Source organism: Myotis yumanensis, unplaced genomic scaffold (genome assembly GCF_028538775.1).
Source record: "Myotis yumanensis isolate MYYU_CA2020_CCGP unplaced genomic scaffold, mMyoYum1.0.hap1 SCAF_12, whole genome shotgun sequence".
NCBI lineage: Eukaryota > Metazoa > Chordata > Mammalia > Chiroptera > Vespertilionidae > Myotis > Myotis yumanensis.
In genome coordinates, this window is record NW_027223763.1 from 46,487,167 (window position 1) to 46,504,701 (window position 17,535).

The following is a 17,535-nucleotide window of genomic DNA, read 5'->3' on the forward strand; positions in this document are numbered from 1 at the left end:
GTGCCCTTGACTGGAATCGAACCCGGGACCTTTCAGTCTGCAGGCTGACGCTCTATCCACTGAGCCAAACCGGCTAGGGCAATCCCATCTACTTTTCACCCCCACCCCAAATGCTGCCTGTCGAGGAACAATGGGAGGCCACTAACAGATTTCTAGAGTCCCTGTGCACAGTGGTCCTAGCAATAGCGCAGGTAGGGCAAGCCTTCCACAAAAACCATGCCGAAGGAACCAGTGCTTACCATCACTTTTACTGTCCGGCTGGAATTTTCTCTTCTTGTTGAATTTATTTGCCTGCTGGAATTTGTTCTTTGGTATTTTATCCCCTTGTTGTTTATTCCTGAATTGTTTCACACCTTTTTTCCCTGGCTTTGTGGCACTTTTCTGAAAGTTCTTAGATGTGATTTTAGGTCCACCTTCCTTAACAACTTTTCTTGGGAATGTCTTTGAAGAACCAGAATCTAGTGAGGATACAAAATGATCACTAGTTCAATAATCCTGAGCCTAGATCTCTTGTATCCACTGGGTTGTATTTGTTACAGAAAATTACACCCTCTTAGTGAAAATACTTTGTCCTACTCTCAAATATGGAGCAAAGGATTTAAAATACCAAACCAAAATTTAAAAACTTCCTCTGATTACAAAACTGTAATAATACAAGTTCATTACAGAAAACCTATAAAGTAGAGGCATGCATAATAAAAACTATACATAATTCTAGAAATAACCAGTTTCGTATATTTCTCTATTTTAAGCATAGAGTAGAAGTGAGGAATTATTTACACACCTTTGTATTCTAATTTAATGACTCTATATCATTAGTCTTTACATATAACTTCTGAAAGTTCAATAACATCTTAGGAATCTAAAAATAGAATAAACACTTGAAATTTAAGAGGTATACCATATAGGCAAATTAAAGATGTTAATTTTTCAAAAATTCTAATTTTCGAAAATAATTTTCAAACCCTATAATAAAGTTATTTGACAAAAAAAAAATCTTCTTTGGTCAACAAAGTTTGCAAATTAAATACCAAACAAATGAAATGAAAACTGCAACAGCTAAGACTGCTGTAAGATAAAACAAGGAAAGATTGCTTAGGAAACATTTAATCATTTACAAAGACTAACTTCTATTTTGCAATACTGACACCTGATGGAATATGAAGACATCACAATTAGAAATCTTGAAGATAAAAGTATATGGTTTACCAGTATTATATACTAATCAACCACAATTTATCAAACATTAAAATAAAATGTGGTGAATTGGTGTAGCTAGCATGAGGCAACAGTATCATTAGCTGACGCCCCTCCCTCCAATTATAAAGGCCAAATAAATAACCACACCAGAAGCATATTTTGGTAAGGCTATCTTACCATTGTTCTTATAAAATCTGTTTTTTCCTTGTGACGTCTTTGTACCTTTTCCTGTGAACTTTTGTTTCGCTTTGACTTCCATCATGGCAACTCTGGAAAACAAAAACGAAACCCAAAAGGATCACTGAATTGCTGTCATCTAAGTCATTAAGTAGTCACTGCAACATTTAGTCCGAGTTCTTACATACAGGGCAACCCACACATGTCCAGGAAGTAAACAATCACTGCTTCTAAGATTTTACAATGGGAAAAAATACCAACATAAAAAATAAGAACACACACACACACACACACAGACAAACTTGCACAAGTGCACCCTGGCTAGTATATAAATTATTCGGAGGCAACACTTCAGTAATAGTACTGGCTAAAAGCAGAACATTATTTACATTAAATATGATATACATGTCAGTATTTGTGTTTCTTAAAACCTGGGAAGATTCTGTGATGAGAAACTGAAAATATTACCATTTGTTTTCTTGGGTCTCTATCCTAAAAAGCCAGAAACAATCGGCTGCATTTACCATACATTCAAACTTAATGAACAAAAATAAAAGATTATCTAAAAGTTTCCTATATAACACAATGTAACTAAAACAAAGACTAACTTCAAATGTTTAACTTGTTACTCTTTTAAGTGTTTTCTAGTAACCCTCAAAATACTACTATGTTGAAACATTTAATATTTTGAGAAATCTGCCTAACAGGTCCCTTCTGGGCACAGAAGCCCCATGGTACACAAGGCAGACAATAGATAACCCCTCACTTACCCAAGGATCCTGAAAGTAGCAGAATATGTCAAAAGCAAAAGTTATATGGCTATTTCTCCACCTTCCAAAACTGTATATTCAATTCATTCCTAAATTTCTGAAGTTGATGCCCTAGGGTAGATGTTAGGATCCCTAGACAATACTGTATTCCTGTGACAGTTTGTCAGTCTCTAATTGTTTCTCATGACTCAGACACTTTTGAAAACTACTGGTCAGGCACTTTGTAGAATATCCTTCATTTGGGGTTTGTCTGATTGTTTTCTCACTATTAAGACTGGCTTTATGGATTTTTGGGGAAGAACATCACAGAGATGAAGTACCCCCGACATTACATCATATTATGAGGAACATGGTATCAATATGACTGGCAATATTAACCTTGTTCACTTGGTTAAGGTACCGTTTGCCAGCTTTCTCCACTGTGAAGTTACTATGCTTCCCTTTCTACACTCTATTTATTAGAATCAAGTCACTATGTTCACATAAATTAAGGGGAGGGGAATTAAACTCTACTTCCTAGAGGAGGAGTATGAAACAATTTGTTAAAATATGTATGTTAAAATCAGCATAGCAACTGAGAAAGATTTTGGGTGATATATTTGGAGATTATGCAATATTTTCTATTTCTCCCACTAATTTTAGCATTATCCAATGAATCTTCCCTGCATCCATAACTGTGGTGTTTTAATGGTGACTTTCTATTTCCTTCATTACTTCTACCTTCGTTATTTCAAATTCTTCTGCAGAGAACATTTGTTTCTTCTCCTCTGTTCATTTATTTAATCATTTATTTACATCAGTATGGTCTCATAGATATTTTTGTTACTTGGTTGATAACCTATTCCTTTTGTTGCTCGAATTGTTCCAACCTTGGTCAGTGGGAAATCTTTCAGTCTGCTGTGTCCTTTTGACAAGCCCCATCATGTTCCTGATACATGTTTCAAGTTCACCTTATATTTTCCTTGTGATAGCTGTGAAATAAGTCATTTCTCCAAGGAACCAGGGTCCTTGTACTGAGAATGGTATTTCAAAACCAGATGAGTGCTGGGTGTGCTTGCTGCCGCTGGGGTGTCACTGCTCCTGGGTGTTTTCACCAAACAGGGCCAGTAACATGTGTGTGTACACTAGCCTGTGTGAACACACAAACCTGTTTCCGTACCTATTAAATAAGCTCCTACTAATGTCTCCCAGTTCGAACCAAGTGCCATGGGGTTCTCTACCCTTCCTCTCCTGCTTATCTGTAACTTCTTTCTCTGACAATGAGAAACTTGCCTCTCCGTATCCACAATTTATGTATTGTTTAACCCTAGCACACATGTAGGGGGTACAGATTGCTAACCTGTATCCCCGTGAGATACAAACTTACCATCGACAGCGCAGCGTTTGTGAGCATTATAACGGAAGTATATGCAGTGTTCAGGGAGCCGCAGAGCTGAGAGCCAGCTTATACCACAGCAGAGATATAGGAGAGATTTCCCACAGACAGTGGGACATGGGACTGATCTTTCTTTCACTCCTTTCAGCAGACTTAGCATTACTCTTTGAAAGTAGTAAACGTCGAATACCCAACTTCTGAATGTAGGCATTCCTCAAATCTTGCCCGCTCTCTCCAGACTTCTCCCTAGGTGACCTCATCCAATCCCAGGGCTCTCTACACTGGAGACTCCCAAATTATCGCTCCATTAGGGGCTTCTCTTGCGATCCTGACTTGTGTATCTCACTGCCTACCTGATACCTCCATTTATGTTCCTTACACTGACTAAGTCCAAAACAGAATTCTTTAACTTTACCGCCACTGCAAACACCCAAACAATCCTCATCTTTCCCACCCTCTTCTTCTCCATCTCAGTCGATGGCACATCAGCCACTCAAGGGAAAAAACAACAAAAAACACCTAAGATTTGTCTTCTCACTTATCTGCTACATTCAGGCCTGCAGTAAGTCTTGTTCAACCGCCTTTAAAAACACCTCTAACCCTCCACCTTTGATCTCCACTGGGACCACCTCAACCCAAACCATTATCAATCATCTCCAATTACATAGTCAACAATAATACAAATTACAGGCCTTTTCTAAAGACAACCGGGGCCTATCATGTTTCTCCCTTGCTTATAAGCCTTCACTGTTTTCTATAAATGGGAATAGAAATGGCACTGTATTCCCAGGTAGAGAAGATCTAAACTCCCCCACCATGGCCTTCAAAGCCCCGCAGAACCTCGTCCCACCACCCTCCCCCTCTCATTCTATCTGGTATCGCTGCACTCCGAGCTCAACACATGGGCTCTTTTTCTACAGCTCCCGGCTCAGGGACTCAGCCCAAGTTACCGCTTCCACTAAAAGCACTTTCGCCCAGGCTTCGGGGTTTCAGGGCTGCCTCCCGTCACGCTTTAGGTCGGCTTAAGGCGTCAGGATCACTTCGTCCGACTCCCCCGCCCTCCACCTCCGTTCCCAACAAGTTTCCCTTTGGCGCTCAGAGCTTGGCACCTGTGCATTCAGGTTGCAAACTGGGCGCCCAGCACCGACTGGGCGCAGAGCGGACGCGTGTCAAACGCACGGCAGGAAGGCTGAACGCAACTAGCACGGGCCCGGGTGTCGGAGGGTGAAAGCAGTCAGGCTAACCCTGCAGTCTCAGGACATTCGGGTGAAAGGGTCTCCAAACTCCCACAGCAGAACGTCACTGAAGGCTGCCCAGCGAGTGACAGGTGCGAACACCTCTATCCTCTCTGGCGGCCCGAGGGCCCCCCGCTCCAGCGCCCCGCGTGGGGCGAATCCCTCCCCGGAGCAGTGGCCGGGCCTGCCTCACTCACCGAACACGTGTGGCCGCCACCCGGCAGCTCCGGGCTCCCGCCGCCGCTTCCGCTTCCTGGACTCGCCCCGCCCCCGGGCCCACGGATTTCTTCTTCCGCTGGGGAGCGTGGGTTAAAGGGCGGGGCTAGCCGGGAAGTTTGGCATTTCTATTGGTCCACCCCTATTACCTCATCGAGAAGAACCGGGGCAGTGACACCTGCGGGTTTGGCCCTCGAAACGATCCGTCGGCGAGGGCGTGTCAGCGGCTCCCGGAAGTGACGCCGTTAACCCCGTCGCTTCCGCGCCAGGAGCACGGCGGCGTTTCTCGAGGGTAAAGCCGCCTTGGTAGGCATGGCTCCTTCTGTAGCCTGAACTAATACTAAAATAGTTCCCGTTGTTTGGGTGCGTTAATATGCATCTTCTCTGACAGTCTAGCGCGAAGGATCAAAGGGAAACCTCGGGAGCCGGTTTGAATTGTAATCCTGGTGTTTTTTCCCCGCTTGCTAGCCCTGGGGCTTTGGGCAGATTATTCCGTTTCTCTGAGTCTTGACGATCTGATCAATACTACAGAGGTAGCTAAATCAAAGCTCTTAGTACAGTTAATGGTCACGATAAGCTCTCAATAAATGTTTGCCATTTTTAAGGCCTGCCCATTCTTCCAGACTGCATGGACCCCATTTTTCCACATCAGAAAGTGAGACTAGTTCGGATAGTATCCCCATTTCACAGGTGAGAAAACGGACACCACAAACTCGGGTCAAGCAACACAGCTTATTCTCTAACAGTTCTGTAGGCTCGAAGCCCCGAGTCAAGCGGCAGGCACGGCGGTGCCCCCTCCAGCTTCTGGTCGTTCCCGGTGCCCCGTGGCTTGGGGCTGCATGACTCCGATGTCCGCCTGTTGTCGCTCGGCCTTCTCTTCTGTGTCCTGTCTATCTGTTATAAGGGCACTTGCCCCTGGCTTTAGGGCCCATTGAAACCATCCCGGATGATCTCATCTGGGGGTCCTCAATTGCATCTGCACAGACCCTTTTCCCAAGAAAGGTTACTTTCACAAGTTTGGGGGTTCGGGCACCGACATATCTTTTCCAGGGCCACCTGGGAAGTTAAAGAATTGGAACTTGATACCAGGTGTGTCAAGTTAAGATTTTACTGTTCAGTTTACTGCCCCTCAAGGCTTTAGGCTTGAGCCTGGTACAGTAATTCACTAGACTTCTTGAGGGTGGGGCCCTGGTTACTTTCCAGGCACCTATGCCACTAACTCAACACATATGTGTTTGATAAGTACCTATTTTTTTTGCCTCCACCATTATATTTTCATTTCAGCTCATTTAAGTCTCATAAGAACATTTCAAATAGGTCTCCCTCCTTTTTTTTTTTTTTTTTATGGAAAAGGGGGAAACATAAAGTAGTTTTGATCTGGTGAGCCTGACTCCAAACTCAGCATGACTGCCTCTGTACTGCTTTCTTTAATCCATTAATTCTCCAGTAAATGCTCAAGAACAGGAATTGCAGCTCTATCAGCAGTGCCTATTAGGCAAATAGCATGGCACATGCTAGCAAAAAAAAATAAAAATAAAAAATTCTTCACAAATACACCCTACTACACAATATCTGGGAGGGGTTGCATTTGTAAAGGCCACAGATAGCAGCACCTTATATGCTCTCAGACACATCCATATGGCTGTCTTAAACATGTACATCAAAAAAATGATTACATACCAAAGTCCGAGATTAATATTAGTAATATTATTTATCAAGTCTTTTATGCTGTCAAAAATAGATTCACTTGCCAGAACTGGTTTGGCTCAGTGGGTAGAGCGTCGGCCTGCGGGCTCAAGGGTCCCGGGTTCGATTCAGGTCAAGGGCATGTACCTTGGTTGTGGGCACATCCCCAATGGGGGCCGTGCAGGAGGCAGCTGATCGATGTTTCTCTCTCATCGATGTTTCTGGCTCTCTATCCCTCTCCCTTCCTCTCTGTAAAAAATCAATAAAATATATTTTTAAAAAAATAGATTCACTTGAGTGTTTTTGTTTGTAGTGAATTGAAAGTCTCTCTTGGTTTTGCAGAATAGCAACAAAGCTTATCCTGCAATTTTGCAGTTAACCAAGTAAAGCCCAACAATTCTTCAAATATCTAATAATCTTAATGTTGAGAATTATGTGTATTCCTAGAAGCACAAAATGCTCTTCCTAAATAACACAGAATGCAATTTAATCAGAGCAGCTAGACTTGTACATATCCAAGAGGTTTACAGCAATGTAATGAAGGGGATTGGCATTTGGGTCAAATGAACCCTGAATCCAAGGTCTGTATGTCTGTGGACAAGATAGTTAATTTGTATGGGCCTCAATTTCTGCATATGTAAAATGGGAATAACAACACTTACCTTTCGGGGTTTCTCTGTGACTCAAAGTGATAATAACTGAAAAGTAATTAGCCAATAGTAAACGTTGAGTGTTTCATAGTTTGAGAGACAGTGATAGAACCAAGTTGTGTCCATCAGAGATGCTTTTGCCTGCAAGTAATGAGAGTTCAGTTAATAGTGACTTAAGCAATAATTTTCTTCACACAACACAATTCTGAGGGTAGTTGGTTGCTCTAGTTCAATGATTTTCAACCTTTTTCATCTCATGGCACACCTAAACTACTAGAATTCTGCAGCACACCAATATATATATATTTTGCTGATCTGATAAAAAAAAATAGGTATAATTTTGATTCATTCACACCAATGGGTATTGTGTGTTGGCTGTTGTCATTTTTTATTTAACAATGTAAGGGAAAAGTGGTCAGTGCCCCTGACTAAATAGTCAGGTATTGCAGGTTTTAAATTGTTTTGTGGCACACCAGTGTGCCTCTTGCTGCACACCAATTGAAAATCACTGCTTTAGTTTAATGATTCCATAATGTCATCGAAGACTTATGTTCTTGCACAGGTTCTATGCTCCACCATGCTCAGCTTGTTAACTTCATTTTCACAGTTGCTGCTTTCATTTATTTTTCCCCCACTTGTACCTTTTGACCACCTTCATTTATCCCCTGCCCATCTCCCTTCACTTCACCTCTCACAACCACCAACCTGATTTGTCTCAATGAGTTCTGGTTATTTAGATTCCACATATAAGTGGGATAATACAGTATTTATCTTTGTCTGACTTATTTCACTGTTTGCAAATATACTTCTTAGTTTCAGAATTTATATCAGAGTTCAGGGCCAGAAGAATGGAAAAAGAGAATAAAATTTACTTTTTTCTCCACTGTAGGGTGCTATCCTTTTATTCCAGAAGGAAAAGACCTAGCAAGGTTCCCCTTCTAGTTCAGTGCCTAAAACTGGGTCACATGGGCACCCCCGGATTGGAAGTCCATCAGACATGTTAACCAGGCATTTAGAGTTCACTTTTTCCAGTACTCCAGTAAAGTGAAAGGTCACTTGGCAGATATGCCTCCACCTAGTGGTAGACATTTAATTTGTGATTTAAACTAATCTGGTTTAAAACTTAAATTTTAATAGCAGTAAGCTAAAACTTAAAATAATTGTAGTATCCTTGGTAGTGAATCTCAATCTTGGCCACACATGAAAATCACCTGGGGCGTTTAAAAAGCAAAAACCAAACCCAGTAATTCTAATTTAATTAGTCTGAGTGGGGCCTGGGCATTAAAAATTTGGAAAGTTCCCCAGACCATGCTAACGTGAAGCTAAAATTAAGAGCTACTTGTTTAAGGAATGGAGTTCACGTTGTTGATTTGATTTTTCTAGTTAACTGAGGATTAAACCCTGTAACCTTCTGACCCCTCTTTTGCAAGGCACCAGAATTCAGAATTAAATGTATAATACACTTGTTTCTGTAAATAGAATGCCTTGTTCTTTGGGGTCTCCTGTAGTGACTTAATATCATTAGATACTGAAAAATGGTTTAAATTTGAACTACACACTTTCAAATATATTCCGGAAAATATTTGCCTTTTTTTTCAATTTCACATGATTTTGTGCAATTTTTCTCTTTTTCATAGAAATAAAGTGTGTTAGGTGTCAGCTCCCACACATCTCCCTCCCCCAGAATCAGTTCTTTAGAGTTCTAATTAATGGGTGTTTAACTAGTTGAAGTTTTTTCTCTGATTCCAGAATGCATAAGCAGGGGTAAAGAGCATGTTATTGATATAAAGCATAAGTGAGATTTTGGCAAAGATTGGATTTTATTTTCAGGACCTATTAGAATCATAAATCCATGGAAACAGAGCAGTTGCCAACACACTTTCCTTTAGTAAAAAAGAACTGCTTTGGAGGAGGGAGGGTTATGCTTTTCAATTCTGTACATTTGCTAAAAAGTGTGCTAATATAGTCTAAACATTAACTACGTATTCAGAAAGTTCTGGTTGCTGTCTAGTAAACACAAAATTGACCTTGTCCTAATTTACTTTCTTTGGTGAATTGTTTAGGAGCAGCAGAAAAATCATATGAGCAAAATAAAAATATCTGATTGTAACACGAAGTGCCACCTTTAATGAAAGATCACGTCAGCATGTGATGGAAAAGTAAAAATAATGATCAGTTAATATCACTCACAGCCCACACACTGTCATGTATATAAAGAGCACTTAAATTGTACTATGATTTTGTAAAAACGAAACTCCTTAAACGACATGTACCAGCTCTGGTTTTAGCTAGAATGGGAACAATTATGTCAATTATGTTTTTTGGGTTTAAGTTTTTGTTTAAATTTATATTTTAGGCTTGATCAGAGGTGTGTATGCACGGTTCTACACCATTTTAAATACGGGACTTGAGCATCCATGGATTTTGGTATCCATGGGATGCCCTGGAACCAATCCCCTAATCATTGGCCAGTGTCTCAAACAGCTGGTCAGAGGCCTGGAAGGAAAAGGATAATGGGAGACAAGGAGGTCCAGGGTAAAGGCATGCGGATGGGCATATGAAAGTGAACACAAATTGTAGACATTTTCTACATGTTAATACTCAGTGAAAGGCATTCACTGTGAACACTAAACCACCAAGTAGACAAAATGACTCAGTCAGTTGACATTACTCAGCTTTTCAGCATTAGTCCATTTCAGCATCTAAAACTGGCATGACGGGTGCCTGAACGGAATGGCAGAGATGGAGGCTTCACATGGGCCCAATAGCATGAACTTTCGTGGCTTCCTCTGAAGTAGAAGCTGCCAGCAACAGAAACCATTGCTGAGCCCCTGCTATGGCGTTATCCCCAGAGAACAACAGGCCGCCTGCTGGTAAGTGGAGGACATTGGGCCTTTCATTCAGGAATAACCAGCGGTTTCTCCCCCCTGGGACAGAGTCCTATTCCAAGTATGGGCTTGCCTTTCCTGCCCACAGGGCCTCAGCCAGTACCACCACCTAGAAGTTCATGAAGAGCCTGATGCGTAGGCATGGATCCTGTATAACATAGCATCTGAACAGGGGACACTTCACAGCAAAGGAGGTCATGCGATCACACGGCACCACTTCTCCTTCCACGTGAAGTAGATGCTCACGCACAGTGCTTGCCTGCTGGGGAGATCTTCTCTCTTCCCTGTTTCAGCCTGAGTGAGGCCGGAATGATGCTGTCTAGTCTCAGCGTGCATCCACAAACTGAGCCAACTCACCTGTCCACTAGGCCTGGGCTTTTTCTTCCTCCTGCAGCTGTTTGAATGGCACCGTGCTTCATGGCCAAGGGGAGAGCTGAGAAAGGGGGACTGGTGCAGTCCTGTGGGTGGTATGGAGGTCTGTGCCGCTTCTCATGCAGCGAGCGCATGCCCTTTGGTCTTCCGTGGGCTCAGTCCCTGATAGACCATTTCCATCTTACAATGTATTGGTGCTGGGTCCACTGGCTTTGTGAAGTAACAGGTGGAACATAACTCAGCTCACATAGGCAGTTACAGAGGATGGTCCTGGGTACTTTCTAGTCAAGCATTCTCCATCAGGGCTCAGCGACATGCCAGGAGCTGTTTCTTGAGATGTGTATAGGGTGTCCCCCCAAAATGTATACACACACTTTGAATTATTAGAAAGGCAGAGTTTATTAAAATACATTTCATTTTCAAAATTGAGCTATCAGCTGGTAAAGTGTGCATACATTTTTTGAGGGCACCTGGATAATTCTTCGGTACGGATGGTATGGCCTCGCTCCAGAACCCCAAGGCCCTGGGTGTGCTCCTCCTAGTCGGGCTTACCTGCACCTCTTCCCACCGCTGGCACCTCCCAACTCCACAGGGCCTGCCCGATGTTCTGGTCCAAGTGAGCAGGCTGCTTTCACCACAGCCTGCCTTTCTGTACAGCTCCTTCCTGATCCAGGCCCCACTTACAGCCGGCGGCCGGCCATGTCCTTTGAGGTACTGACCGAAGCAGAATTCCCACATGTGGACTATGCGGCCTCCCAAACCCGAAGAGGCCCGCCAGGCACTGTACCTCCTCCTCTGCATTAGAGACCGCCAGATGAGGCAATGCGTCTTTGCTTCAGAGGGGATGCCGCGACATGCCCCTGACTCTAAAAATGTGTGCCCCCCCTTTTTAAGTCCTAGCTTTTGTGCTTTCTGAAAGCTTTACTGAAATGGTCTGTCCCTAAATTTCTGTAGAGTTTGTCTCCCACCTTCTTCAACATGTTTCTTACCAAGGTCTCCAGCCTAGTAGCCATCCTTTATTTTATTGATGCAATTGATCAATGTTCCAGATGGTCCAGACCTCTCTGAATTATATTAAGAAAGAAGGTGGGTGAGCTAACATAGCCCTGGTACAGAACTGTAAGTGAATATCACCGTTCATTCCAAGGAATATGAACTGTTTCCGATCCTACTTTCTGTCTGTTTTTTCATCCTATTTTGCCATCTGCGATGACAACGTAGGCATTGCACCTTTGCTCTCCAGGCTTGGGAAAGCACATAGCAATGTGTTCGTCCCTTCTCCTAGGGCTCCCCCGTGGTGTTACATGCCCAGTTCTAAAACGTTGACCCCCAAGGCAGTGTTTTCCTGTTAATTTACTTCTACCTTTCACCCCTTGGTCAGGCACCCTCATAATCCAGTACCTTGGGACTCTCCTGCTCTGGATGGCATCTATCCAGGCCAGTTCTTGCAGCTCCTTTGGGGTATAGTCTCTTTTCTCACTCAGCAGGACCAGCATGCCCTCGGCTGGGTTATGCTGGGTTTTATCCTAGTTATTGGCCTGGCCAGGACCAGAGTTCAAATTTTGCCTCATCATCTACTGTTTGTAGAGCTGCATTCTAGGTGTTCTAGAAAGTGATTCAACTACCCAAGGAGCATTTTACGGTCCAAATGGGAAGGCCAGGATAGGAACAAACAAGATACGGTAAATATCAGAATAAAGAAGTAGGGGCAAAGTGCCAACGTCATGGTGTGTTCAACAAAAGGGTTCAGAGAGGGGATGCTGGTTGGTAGCTTTAGATACACTGAAGTGTGTGTATGTGGGGGCACTCATGTGAGGGGAACAGTGCCAGCAGATGGTTGGGGGTTAAGACGAGCACCGTGTCCCTCGGGAGTGGGTGAATAGTCTCAGACGGTTGAAACCTCCATTTTGAGTTGGGGTTGCAGGCAATAGGATTACAGCATGGAGAAAAGGGCTACTCGTACAGAGTCTCAGGCCATAGACCAAGACCATTTGTTCTTTATCCACTGGAAGAAGTTGCCAACGATTTCCAAGTGGAGGTGGCGGTGTTTGCAAAGTTTTTAAAAAATCTCTTTGAACTTATACAAAAAGTTTAACAAGACTGCGCCTCAATGTTTTGTGGGGGTAAACATGAGAGACAGTGTCTTAGAATGAGTTCCACCAGACGTCAACCCTAAAACAAAGATTTGCGTGCAAGGAACTGATTCTTTGGGGTAAGGCCAGGAAAGACTAGTATGGGACTGAGGGAGAGAGACAGGGAACAGAAGGCAGCCAACAGTGTGTTCATCGTCAAGCTGTTTTTCATGGTGGGTAACTGGAGAGGAATCTTGTTGGGGGGCTCTGGGAGTCCGTGCAGAACACACACCTCAGAGGTATCCCACCCACAGGGTCCAGGAGCTGGGGTGTTTATACATGAACTCTCACGAGTCAAGAGTTGAGGGCTGCTCCTGGGGGTGGGGGGCTTGTGGTTCCCCAGAACTTCCAGCCTACCACGTGGGCATCAAGAAGGCATTTGGTGGCATCAGAGAAACCCTCAGACAAAGATGCACCTGTGGGGAGGAAGGGCCGGGCAGTGTGGAATGAAGAAGGAAGGGTGAGGAATATGGACAGGCTACTGGCAGGATCTGCTGCAGGCAGGAATAACTGGATTATTTCTGTCCCCTAGACAGAGAGTCACATGAGTCCAATGTGCTGACAGCAGGGAGTGAAAAGAAGGAACAGATTTTAAGAGTTTTATAAAGAAAAAATTGCAAGGATTGGTCTTACAGACTCTTGCCTTATAAGGCAACAAATGACTCTGGCCATTTAATTACTCTGGAGTTAACTTCAGAAAAGCGTTGGCCTGGCCCCACATGCCTTCTTTTTAAATACATTAGGAAAAATAAGTATTCATAAGACTAATCTTTTAAAATACCCATGAATTACACACATTAGGGAAGGACCTGGGAAAGGTAGGGAAAGCTTTTAAACACACTCCTGGGAGAGTAGTGCATCATACAACCACATTCAGACTTGCTTCTGTTAGCCATCCTGTCTTTTTCATGGGAACAAAAGAAAAAAATAATAAAGAAATAATGCAAACCTTGAAACAATACTTAGGAATAACCAATATTTTTTTTAAAAGTAAAAATAACCTAACAGTTTGTTCAAGTATTGCAAGCAGGAGCTTTTGAGAAAACTCACCAAAGTCTGAAAATCAGAAAATAGAAGCATGGGAGAATAATTTACTGAGGCATTAATTTAGTCTCATTCTCACAGCTGTGACTAAAAGAATGAGAGGCATTTCCCCTTTCCTCACACCCCTGCTCTTCAAGAGGAGGAGGAGGAGGAGGTGGGGGTAGGAGGGAGAGGAGGAGGAAGGCAGCAGCTGGGCTCTTGGGAGAATGGAGCTGGGATCTCCAAGAGGGAAAACGTTGTAGGTGTTAGAAGGGCAAAATGAGGTGGTGATGCAAAGTAGAGTGGAGGTGGGGATGGGGAGGCCGGACTCCTGAAATGTGGGGGAACAGAGGTGAGCCAGAAGCACCTGCCTCAGGAGGTCACAGGGCTTAGGAAATGGACATTTTCTTGGCAATCATATGAACTAAAGCTTAAAGGTCCCTGCGCCCCTCAGTTTGATGCGCAGCTAAAGTTCTGTAGAACTTTTTATGATCCACGAGTGAGGAAGTGGTTTCCAGAAACCCAACTGAAATTATTCACTACCTCTGGTGGGTGGGAGCTTAGCCAGATTGATCTGATTTAAAAAGAAATAAAAATGTTGATTCTTGCAGCAAATTCATACCTGCAATAGAAGGAATAACTAAGACATAACCTTCACTTTTGTATTTCTGTTTACTTTTTTGAAGTTATGTGCTGGGGAGCCCCGTTTTGAGATTCACATGGGAGGCAATGAATAGTATTTGCCAACCTCATGGTGAGAACCATCCTCTGCCCAACTTTCCCCACACCTCGTCCATCCTGTGTGGGCTCCTACACGCTTACATGCTCAGTGACAAAACAAGAATTGTTTTTTTCTACCTCTTCCTCCACATTTCTTCGCTTCCTTCCATCAGAATTTGGTATGTGAACAAGAATGGGTGCTGATGACCAAGGGGATGGAGATGTTGGAAAGGCACATACTTGAAAGGAATATGAAGGAAGGAAGGAGAGTGAGCAAAGCCAGGAGAACAAGAAGACAGAGGGAGAGAATGAAGCAGAAGAGGATGAGAAGAATGGGAAAGGGAAGTGGAGAAAAAAAGGTTAAAAGTAGCAAAGCAGAGGAGAAGAGAGGGTTGTTGCACTTCTGATCCTTTCGCCTTAACAAACACTGTATATGCTTGAATATATGCGCTCCTCCCTCTGCCAGCGAGAGAATTCCTCAAAGTGTCTTTGGGCCAACTTGGTTACTTAAATTTTTACAGATACAGGTAAACTAGCCAAATGTCTCCTTGTCATATTTATTTAATGACATGCACATATTTAAGGCTACATTGAAAATAACATAGAAATTTAGAAATATTGGTGGTTCTTACTCTCACATTTCATTTAATAAACCCTTTATCTTCATTTCTGATTGAAGTATCTTTGTCATCAGTACAGGCATTTTTGGAGTCACCCCATATTGTTTTCAGGAAGGACTTACAACATTAAAGTTTACAACTCAGAAATAATAACTATTATTTTCTTTGCCTCTTTTTTTTTGTAACTGATCTCTCCTGTAACCTATATAAGCATCCAAAATCTGCATTGATTGAGCTGCTTTATGGCTCATCTTCTCCAAGCAATACTTGATGTTTCAACATAAATTGAGAGAGCCCTATAAATGAAAGAGCTCGGTAAGCTTTATTTTTATTTGAAGTAAAATTCAAGCATATATACTATGGCTCTTCTGGAAGAGGGCTTTATGGCTGAAGGCAAGGGCTGATCGTTTTTAGCTTAAGCTATTCCAGAGATTCCTGAGATCTCTGCTGTCAGGTCAGGCTTGGCACAATCTGCGGCCAAATGACATAGAGAAAACACCTCCCAGGAGGAAGTTTAGTTTCCTGTGGGTTCCACATCATTCCCACCCAGTCAGCTTCTCTAGGAACTGTGCCTGAGAGAAGTCCAGCCTCATCGGTCCACAGCAGTGGTTCTCAACAGACTGTTTTGCTTCCCAGGGGTCTTTTGGCGATGCTTGGGGACATTTGGGGGGGGGGGGGTAATTAATATAGGGGGGTATCAGTCACAGTTCTCCAGGGAAACAGAATCAATAAGATCTTTGTATATACACAGAGACGTATTTTAAAGAACTGACTCACATGATTGTGGAGGCGGGCAAGTCCAATATTTGTAGTTCGGACTGAAAGGCCATCGGCTGAGACCTAGGGAAGAGCCGAGGATGAGGTGCAAGCCCGAAGGCTGTTTGCTAGCAGCATTCCCTCTTGCTCCGGGAGGTCAGTCTTTTGTTCTGCTTAGAGTTTAACTGATTAGATGAGGCCCACCCACATTGTAGGGGACAATCTGCTTTACTCAAAGTCCACCAATTTAAATGTCAATCGCATCCAAAAGCACCCTTACAGAAACATCCAGAATAATGCTGACAACATAGCTGGGCACTGTAGCCCAGACAAGAGGACACAAAATTAATTATTGTGGTGGGAGGGTGTGTGTGTGTGTGTGTGTGTGTGTGTGTGACTGGCATCTACGGTAGAGGCTACTGCTACAGTCCTGCAGTGCACAGAAAACAGGCCTCTAACAAAGAATTATCCAGCCCTCAGAGTCAATAGTGCCAAGGTTGGGAACCGCCAGTCCACAGGCTCCACTCACAGATTTGGTAATGTGACTACAACATCCTTGACTGGAGGTGATGGGACTTTTCCAGTGTGCAGGGAGCCATTAGATTCATCTGGAAAGAAATTGATTGGTGAAACATCTTAATGAAGATCATTCTTTCCTTCCCTTTGACTAGCTGGGAGAGAGAATTAGTCCACTGAGACCTACTTATGACAAGCCTGCTGGTTTGGGGTTTCTGAACAGAGATACATTTAATTTCTTCATGCCAATGGCCTAGTCAATCTTTCAGCTGCACAAATGTTCTGAGGAAAAGGAAAGAAAAGAAGGTTCCTGACGCTCCCCTGAACTGAGTGAAACATGAGCTCCGATGTCCCTGGAGTAAAGTCAGCATATGAGTGTACCTCTCTCTGGGCAGTGTAGCCACTGAGGCAGGACAAGAGCAACAAATTGACAATGAATTTGCAAGAAAAATAGGACAAATGAATCATGGGTATAATGGCTCCATTCATTTGTTTGTTCATTTGTTTGTTTGTTAATTCATTCATTCACTCACTCAAACAACCACTAACTCACTGAACAAATAATTTGTGGAGGGCCTAGAATATGCTAGCCTCTGAGTGAATAAGGCAGCCTGATCTCTGTTCTCAAGTTTGTCTAATGGAGAAAACAGACAATAAAGTGCAGTTAGAAATATGTTATTAAGGAAAAGTAGAGGTTGCTTTGCGTGGATACACAGCCTCATTTAGGGATGACTTCTGCTATCCTCTGGTGGGAAAAAACCCGGGTTTGGAGCCAGAACTGGATTTGAATCTTAGCACTTAGACTCCCTGGCTGCCAAGTAAATTATCCTCTTGGATATCTCCTATAAAACGGGGACAAAAACATCAACCATCCCAACTATCACATGGATGTACTGTGAGAAGCACATGCAACAATGCATGAAAGTGCTTTGTCTGTCATTAAGTACATTAGAATCACGTGGTAGCTTTTTAAAAAATACTGATGCCTGACCCTCCAGCTCAGACTATGTGGGCCAGAAGCCCTTAGTGGAAAGGTCTAAGCATGGTATTTTTTAAAAGTTCCCGAGGCGAAACTAAAGCAGAGCCATCCTAACAGTGGTTCTCAACCTTCCTAATGCCACGACCCTTTAATACAGTTCCTCATGTTGTGGTGACCCCCAATTTCATTGTTACAAACTGAACATAATTGAAGCATAGTG

General features: G+C 43.1%; 1 protein-coding gene across 3 annotated transcripts in view; it reads right to left on the reverse strand.

Moving 5' to 3' along the window:
* Nucleotides 1-5,020, reverse strand: part of PUM3 (pumilio RNA binding family member 3) — a 37,798-nt gene extending 32,778 nt beyond the window's left edge. The window contains exons 1-3 of one of the 3 annotated variants that reach the window (XM_070431570.1): nucleotides 4,955-5,020; nucleotides 1,378-1,469; nucleotides 240-458 (exon numbers count right to left, since the gene is read on the reverse strand). In XM_070431570.1, coding sequence (XP_070287671.1) covers nucleotides 240-458; nucleotides 1,378-1,462 — 304 coding nt within the window. In that variant the 5' untranslated portion in view covers nucleotides 1,463-1,469; nucleotides 4,955-5,020. Of the gene's footprint in view, nucleotides 1-239; nucleotides 459-1,377; nucleotides 1,470-3,513; nucleotides 4,296-4,954 lie in introns of those variants that run through there. The other 2 variants (XM_070431572.1, XM_070431571.1) reach the window with 2 other exon arrangements.
* Between the last annotated feature and the right edge of the window lie 12,515 nt (nucleotides 5,021-17,535).